Below are 8,113 nucleotides of genomic sequence, written 5' to 3' on the forward strand. Positions count from 1 at the left end.
TAACCTCTCCTGCTGAGCCCAAGACGTGTCAGCCATGTGGTCTAAGCGTCTCCGTCTCTGCTTCGCTCTCAGCCTCCGAAGTAGGCTGCGAATCATATACATCTGACGTGTGGTCCAGTCGTCACCGGCCATGTCGCAACTAAAAATGACATGAAAGAATGTGGATCATATAGGTGAAATGCCAGAGGATGCCATGCATGAATGCGAATGCCATGATGCGATGCTAAACAAGTCACATGCCAAACAAATAAGGGTATTTGCTTCTCATGTCAGCTTCTTTTTCCCATGTGGCGTCTTCAACATCATGATTTCGCCACAAAACCTTAACTAAGGGGATTTTACGATTCCGTAGTTCCTTATCCTTCCAATCAGTGATCTGAATTAGAACTTCCTCGTAGGTTAGGTTGGGCTGAAGTGAAATATCCCTCGTGTCAATAACGGTTGAAATTTGCTTTTCGAAACTCTTCTTGAGAGAAGATACATGGAAAACATTGTGGATTCCTTGCAATTCAGTGGGAAGATCTAGCCTGTAAGTGACTGCTCCTACTTTCTCCAGAATCTCGTATGGTCCCACGTATCTTAGACTTAACTTCCCTTTCCTTCCAAACCGAAAGACTCCTTTCATGGGCGATACTTTAAGATAGACCCAATCACCAACTTCAAACTTGAGAGTCCTTCTTCGACGATCAGCATAGCTCTTTTGCCTATCTTGGGCAGCCTTCATTCTTTCCCTTATTTGGAGAATCTGATCCTTCATCTCTTGAAGAATCTCCGTACTATAGATCCTTCCTTCTCCTACTTCGTCCCAGTATAAGGGAGATCTACACTTCCTTCCATATAATGCTTCGTAGGGTGCCATTTGGATGGTGGCTTGGAAGCTATTATTGTAGGCAAATTCTATTAATGGCAAGGGCTTTTCCCATTCGTCATTCTCTTGCAAAACACAAGCTCTTAGCATGTCCTCTAGGGTCTGAATCGTCCGTTCAGTCTATCCATCAGTCTGAGGGTGATAGGCACTACTAAACTTCAACTTTTTTAGATCATAGTGTTAGGTTAAACAATTACAAATTTTTTTAGTTGCAAACAAACTATCAATTGTCCATCATCGTTTCATTCAACTTGAGAGCTTGTATTGAAGTTTATTCATAAAGGATTTTACCTCCCGAAAAACTCTTGGATATAGTCTCTAGTGTCAAACCACGTAAAATTTGTGTTCTTTGTATTCTCTGTCACTTATTTACTTTTGCAAGCCATGAATGTATATCACAACCAATAGAACCATCTTTTATGGGTCATAGGACAAACTATTGTTGAACGCATCAGGAAAAAAAGGCATAAACAAAATGAATGACCAATCCTGCGTACAAAAAGGAAATGCAGGAGCATAAAAAAAAAAAATGTGTATGACATGTATATAAACTTTGCAGCATCCAGTACTCATAGAAAGGAAAACCTAGATTTAATCACAACGAGGGAGGATAGGAGCCATAATTGAACAACCCTCTGTTGCTAGTTATCTTAATCAACATGGCTATCACCTCCTTCATGTTTGGTCTAGCTTGTGGTGACTCTGCCGTACATTTCACACCAATCTGAAGTAGCTCGCACATCTCCTCTGCCCCCTCAGCCAGCCCAGACCCCATAAGCACAACTGGAATGACTAATCTACTCGATCCATGCCGCCCAACCCCCATTACCCTCCTCGCCCATTCCACCAAACTCTCTTCCCCTCCATCCAATGCTCGCCTCCCAGTTGCCAGCTCCATTGCCAATACCCCAAAGCTGTACACATCGCCTTTGGTAGTGGCATGCCATATTTGCCCGTATTCTGGTGCAATGTAACCAATAGTCCCCGCCACCACCGTGCTCACATGGCTGTCCCCAGCATCAACAACTCTAGCAAGACCAAAGTCTGTAACTCTTGCCTTTCCATCCTTGTCGAGCAGGACATTGCTGGCCTTGACATCCCGGTGCACAATGGCAGGAAAGCAGTCGTGGTGTAAGAATACTAATGCACTAGCTACATCAATGGCCACCTGAAGTCGTCGCCTCCATGTTAGCCTGGTTCGGTCTGAGACAAGATCTTCCAAGCTTCCCCCCTCCATGTACTCGTAAACCAGGATTTTTTCTGAGCCATTCAAGCACCACCCATAAAGGGTCACAAGGTTTGGATGAGGCCAGCCGAAGCCATTTCCACTCAGAACCTCCATTTCTGCTCTGAATTCCCTTTCACCTTCTATTCCTTCTCTTTGAAGCTTTTTTACTGCCACTTCTCTCCCATCAGGCAATGATCCTCGATACACAGTGCCAAATCCTCCCTTTCCAATAATCCTTTCCTCCGAGAAGTTACTAGTAGCTTTCAGAATGTCTGCATGTGTGAAAGCTGTTTTGTCTAGCCGAATAACCTTGATTTTGTCTGACAACCATGGCGATGAACCGCTAGAACTTGATGCAAAATCATGCCGGTATTTTGTTTCCTCTAGAAGATATCCGGGTGACTCTGATGGGCTTTTTATCAATAACCAAACTATGAGTGACAATACCCCAAATATTAGGACCGCTAATGTCAGAGCTATGAACACTAAGATTGCAGCAAGCTTTGTAGGCCTTTTAGGCTTCCCATCCATACTCTTAGGCGACTTACCTTCAGAGTTTTGAATGAAGTTTGGAAGGTCTAAGAAAGGGTTACCGAAATAGGAATCCTCAAAAGTTGCTAATTGCCCCGTGGTTGGGATTGCACCGGAGATAAATGGGTTGTATGAGATATTAAACTTGCTGAGTTCAGTTAAGTTGCTCAAGCTCACAGGGAACGTACCAGAGAAATTATTGAAAGACAAATCCAGATCTTGTAGGCATGTAATGCCACCAATTTCCACTGGGATTTCACCCGAAAACTTGTTCCTGGTGACATTTAGTACTACAAGAGGCATTTGTCCAATCTGCAAAGGGAGTTTCCCACTGAATTCATTGTTACCCAGATGCAACAAACTGAAATTCTGCATCTTGCCAATATCTGGAGGGACTTCACCTGAAAGCATATTCCCACTTAGTTGAACATAACCAGAGATTTGAAAGCTCCGGACTGATGAACCGGCTACACATATTGGGAAAAGGCCACTTCCTTGAAGTAACTTTTCCCATATGCTTCTGCAACTCTTTCTTGTAAGGATGGAATACACAAAACTGAAAGGAGGGTAGTCTGCAGGAATCCACCTTTTCATTGTCAAACACTCCCCTGAGCTAGCATTAATCCGATTAGTTTCCCGTTTATTAGATTCAAAAGTAGGCGTGGCATTTCGACCAATATTCGCCAATTCTGGCGGGATTTTTCCAGAAAGCTGGTTGTTGGCAAGGTTTAACCACAACAAACTCGTGCAATTTCCCAGCTCCGGTGGAATTCCACCCGTCAGTGAATTGTTTGCCAGCATCAACCACAAAAGTGTGCTCAATTTTCCTAGGGTGGGAGGTATTGATCCAGTTAGCCTGTTAAAAGAGAGGTCGAGGGCTTGCAGGCGGCTCAAGTTTCCAAATTGTGGCGGTATAGTCCCCGAAAACTGATTGTAAGCAAGGATCAAGAAGTTCAAACTTGGCATTTCTGAGATTTCAACTGGTAGAGAACTTGAAAACTTGTTGCCGCTAAGGTCTAATCTTGAAATACGAGGTAGCTTTAAGATTCCAGACGAATATATTCCATCAGTATATGCATTCCCGTGCAACACAAGAGAAGTAATCTGTTTGAATTTGCCAAAAATCTCTTGTATAACTCCCCCAAAACTGTTTTTGCTCAAATCTAAGGAGGTCAAGTTATTCAAGTTCAATAGCGAATCAGGGATGCTATTGGAAAACTTGTTACTCCCCAAGTACAAAGCTTCAAGACTCGAAATCGATCCTATCTCAGCCGGTATTTTCCCTGTAAAATTATTCACCGACAGATTCAAGATAACAATATTTCGACACTTTGATATTTCCCTTGGAACATCACCAACAAAACCATTCTCAGACAGGTCTAAAACGTGCAAGCTGCAGACATCAGTGAACATGGACGACGAAAGTGACACTATGAAAGAGTTTTCGGCCACAGAAAACTCAAGCAACCTTGCAAAGCCAACCCATAACTCCCCACTTATCCTGTTTGAGCTCAAATCCAAGTGCTTCAGCATCGAGCATGCATCAAAGCTACCATTCATGCTACCAGTGAAATTATTCGACGATATGTTCATCACAATCAAATTGTCGCAAATTACTGGGATGACCAACCGTACCTCCCCAGAAAATCTGTTGACAGACAAATCAAGCTTCTCCAGTTTGCTCAATCCGGTCAAATTCAGCTCTCCTTCAAAGATATTATGGGAGAGATTGAGATGCACTAGCTTCTGGCAGCGGCTCAAGTCCTCAGTGATCATTCCACCGAGAGTGTTTCTTGAAAGATCAAGGTAGGAGAGTTCGGTTAGCAATGAGAAGTTTCTGAATATCTCGCCCGAGATGTGGTTGTCGGAGAGGTTGATGCCAATAACCCTTGCAGTTGTGCCGTTAATGGGACTACATATTATTCCCGGCCAATCGCACGGGTTATTTGAGCTCTGTTTGCTCCACTCCGAGTATTGCCCTCGGTTCACGAGATTTTTTTCTTGGAGAAATGATTTCAAATTCAGTAAGACAACTTTGTCTGTTTCCAGAGAATCTCCAGCAACCAGCACACCTGCAAATCAAGTCGTTTGGGTTTGAACATATTTGAAAGTCGAGGTTGGTGTTACTGATGTTTTAATTGGATTCCACGAATATGAACAGATGATTCATGTAAAGGTGAATTCAAGTTAAAGAATTTATAGAAAACCAATTCATGCATTTTCTGATAACAGAGAAATGATTTGTCTAACAGAAGGAACCCACAATTAAAAAAAAAAAGGGATTAGTACCTGGGATCAAGATTAAGAAAATTGCTAATGCAAAGGACCGTAAATTGGTTTCCTCGTCTGACATGTTAGTTCTAATATCTCTTCTTCTTCTTCCTCCTCCTCTTCTTCTTCTTCCTCGTCTTCTTCTTCTTCTTCTTCTTCTTCTTCTTCTTCTTCTTTTGTGAAATTTATAGTTAATGATCAGCTGTTAGAGTCCATGAATTCAAGTAGAGAATTGGATTCATTGATTCGTATCATGCGAATCTGGAACATATCGGAATGTTGTTCAAGGGCAGCGCCTGCATACGGACAGAACCAAACTTGTAGCAGATGTTGTTTAGTTAGAAACTGTAACATTGATTTCTTCTGCAGAAGGAAATGAAAAACAGAAACTACAAGCAAGAGATGGGTGAGCCGCCCATTTTGACCGTACGTTAGTTTGCGTTTTTTGTTTTCGCTGGTCGATACTTTCACGTTGATCTTTGACTGTAGAAATGATTTCTCAGTGTTTGTGCTTTGAATTCCAACAAAAGTAGGCTCGGAAAAAATAGGAAGATTGTTTCGTTAATATTTTAGTCGCTTCATCTGTTTTCAAGCCAAGGAAGGATACTAGAAAAGAAGAGTATAATGCAAAGGTTTAGAAAGTAAAATTGGTCACAGGAAAAAGATGTTTCCGGCAAGAGATTTTCTACTCCTTCCTTTTCCTTGTTTATCGTCCAAGACAAGGTAGCAACACTGATTTGAGGCTAAACAAATGTCATTATATTTGCATGCAAAACACATACACAGAGAGAGAGAGAGAGATTTGTTTAGCCTGAAATTAGTGTCGCTACGATAAACCAGAAAAAGGGAAGCAGCCCAAAAGCTGTCGAGGAAAACAATAAAGTATTTGTACATACATCATGTAAGTCGAAATTGAGCAATTATGTTACGGTATATAGTAAAACTTTTTCTATTATTATTATGATTATAGTTTTATCATATTTTTATATTGATTATTTTACTAATTTCTATTATAATTTTATTTGAATTTACTAGAGTTTTGTTTTAATAATTATTACTAAATTGTACCAGATTACGTTCACTAGAGTTTGGTTTGAATTTAAAGTTTATTTCTCGCTATCTCCTCCGAACCTCATCTCTTGTTTTTAGCATCTAAGTTAAACACTTTAAACCATCAACCCGTAAGTTTCATCCCATTTTTTCTTTCAAATTTATAATCCTAACCTCATATTCATCCTCATCCCAAGTTTAGTAAATTCAAATTCTAGTGGAAACCAACTCTGTTGATGAGTAATTTTATCCACTCCGCACGTCTCCGCTCTCATACACATGCACGTCTCTACTCCTCTAGATTTCCTTTTATTTTTCTCTATCGTCTACCCTTATAAATTGTGCTCACCTTGTATACGAGAGGAGAAACTTGTGAGCCACCCCACAAAAATCATTTGTTTCTGAAATACCCAGAGGAACAACACTTTCGCTTAAGCCTTAGTTTCTGCCCAACTGCCGCCGACCACCATAGGACATCGGAGCACCACCCGCGGAGCCAGAAACTGCCGACCAGCGCAGCCCCGTCGAGCCCACTCCTTTCCGGTAAGCCCTCGACTGCCGCCAGCCTCCTCTCCCTTTCGGTTCTCTTCAGTAGTTTCCATTTAATAGTTCTCTCTCTCTCTCTCGGTGTCGCACCACCAGAGAGAAGCCACTAGTTGCACCGCCGTGACCCCCACTTGTCGCCAGAACCACTGTGCAGCCCATCTCCGTCGGATAACCACTCTCGGTGAGCCCTCTGTTTCTCTCGAATGGCCATGGGTTTTACCTGTGTATTTTAGCTTCTTAAGGGTCCTTGTTTCACAACGGGCCCTTGGTATACTGGGCTTATTTTTCAATTGGATTTGTGTTTTTAAAGGCAATATGGGCCAGGTTGTATTGTTTACAGAAACTATTCTAATTATTTTAAATAGACTGTTTTCTCAATTAAAACTAGACTAATAATTTAAACCGAAAGTTTTTAATTAAATAAATATGTAGTTAAATGCTATTTCATGAGGAAGTGTTTAAAGAATTTGAATTATATTTCAAAGTATATTATTGAGACTAATATTTTGTTAATATTCCTTGGTCTATTTAGTAGAATTTAATAAAATTATTATGTTAAAAATATTTAAACAATATTAGTATTTATTAGGTTTCTTATAAGATTTAATAATTATGTTAAGAAATGAAGCTTAGTTTAAGAATTTAAGTTTTATGAATTATTTTAAAATAGCTCGAGTTTTTTACTAAATTATAAATTAGTATTTAAGTAATTTAAATACTAGGATTTATTGATTATAGTGTTAAACAAAAGATTTGTTTGACTATCTTTTAGATTCTGGATTTAATTAAGTAAGATATTAGTACTTATTTGTTTCCAAACAAATTTAGTGATAGTTATTGTAACACCCGGGTTCAGCAACAAGCCGTTCTATAAAAGTTTTGTTTTTGGAGTTATATGTATGAAGAGCTTATTTATTTTTATTTATTTTTAAGTATTATTTTTTTATTAGACTACGGGCCTAAAATTTTTGTTTTGGCATATTATGATTTTATTCGGTTTGATAATTAGGTTGTTTTTTTAAAGGGCCAAGGTGATAATTGAGCCGAGAAATTTCTAGAACAAGTTGGATTATTTTTAGAAATTGAGTCGAGACTCATGACTCAAGAAAAAACCCAAGACGCAAGCCCACACCCGTTTGTTTTTAAACCATGAAAACCAACTATCCGTTTTATGATAATTTTCGCCGCCACGAATGATTCCACTCCCACACACGTCTCTCTCATTTCTCTAGGGTTTTCCATCACCAATAAATATATATATATATATATGCACGTACCTACATGTTAGTTTACCAAGCCTATAGCTGCCGCAAAACTCCCACGGTAGTCTCCACCCACGCACGCACAGGAGCTCCATCCACAAACCATCGTCCGTTTCCATCACGTCCCTCCTTCCCTCATCTCTAGGGTTTGTTTTGGTTTTTCCTTTGACTATATATACGCACCTAACCCTTCGTGCATAAAGAAAACCCAAGAATAGCGTTGCCGTCTCTTTCCCTAATCCTCCAGCGTTGCACATCGCGTGAAGCCAGCAGCCACATCTCTTTCTGTCAATCACGGGACCATCGTGGAACTGCCACCAGCAACCTCCTTGCCCAAACCTGCATGAGTCCTCTGTT

At 40.3% G+C, this 8,113-nt stretch overlaps 1 protein-coding gene across 1 annotated transcript; it reads right to left on the bottom strand.

The window, feature by feature from the left end:
* Positions 1–1,306: 1,306 nt before the first annotated feature.
* Positions 1,307–5,693, bottom strand: LOC121236417 (probable LRR receptor-like serine/threonine-protein kinase At1g74360). Its single transcript, XM_041132840.1, has 2 exons — positions 4,917–5,693; positions 1,307–4,699 (listed from the first exon to the last, which is right to left on the bottom strand). The coding sequence occupies exons 1-2, from the start codon at positions 4,978–4,980 to the stop codon at positions 1,464–1,466; spliced, it is 3,300 nt and encodes a 1,099-aa protein (XP_040988774.1). The 5' UTR covers positions 4,981–5,693; the 3' UTR covers positions 1,307–1,463.
* Positions 5,694–8,113: the final 2,420 nt, after the last annotated feature.

The sequence above is a fragment of the Juglans microcarpa x Juglans regia genome, chromosome 6S (assembly GCF_004785595.1).
Source record: "Juglans microcarpa x Juglans regia isolate MS1-56 chromosome 6S, Jm3101_v1.0, whole genome shotgun sequence".
In the NCBI taxonomy this organism is placed as follows: Eukaryota; Viridiplantae; Streptophyta; class Magnoliopsida; order Fagales; family Juglandaceae; genus Juglans; species Juglans microcarpa x Juglans regia.

Coding starts and splice junctions, on each gene's coding strand:
- LOC121236417 (XM_041132840.1), bottom strand. CDS start 4,980: ATGTCAGACGAGGAAACCAATTTACGGTCCTTTGCATTAGCAATTTTC. Junction 4,700..4,916: donor TTTCTTAATCTTGATCCCAG/GTACTAATCCCT, acceptor CTTGATTTGCAG/GTGTGCTGGTTGCTGGAGAT.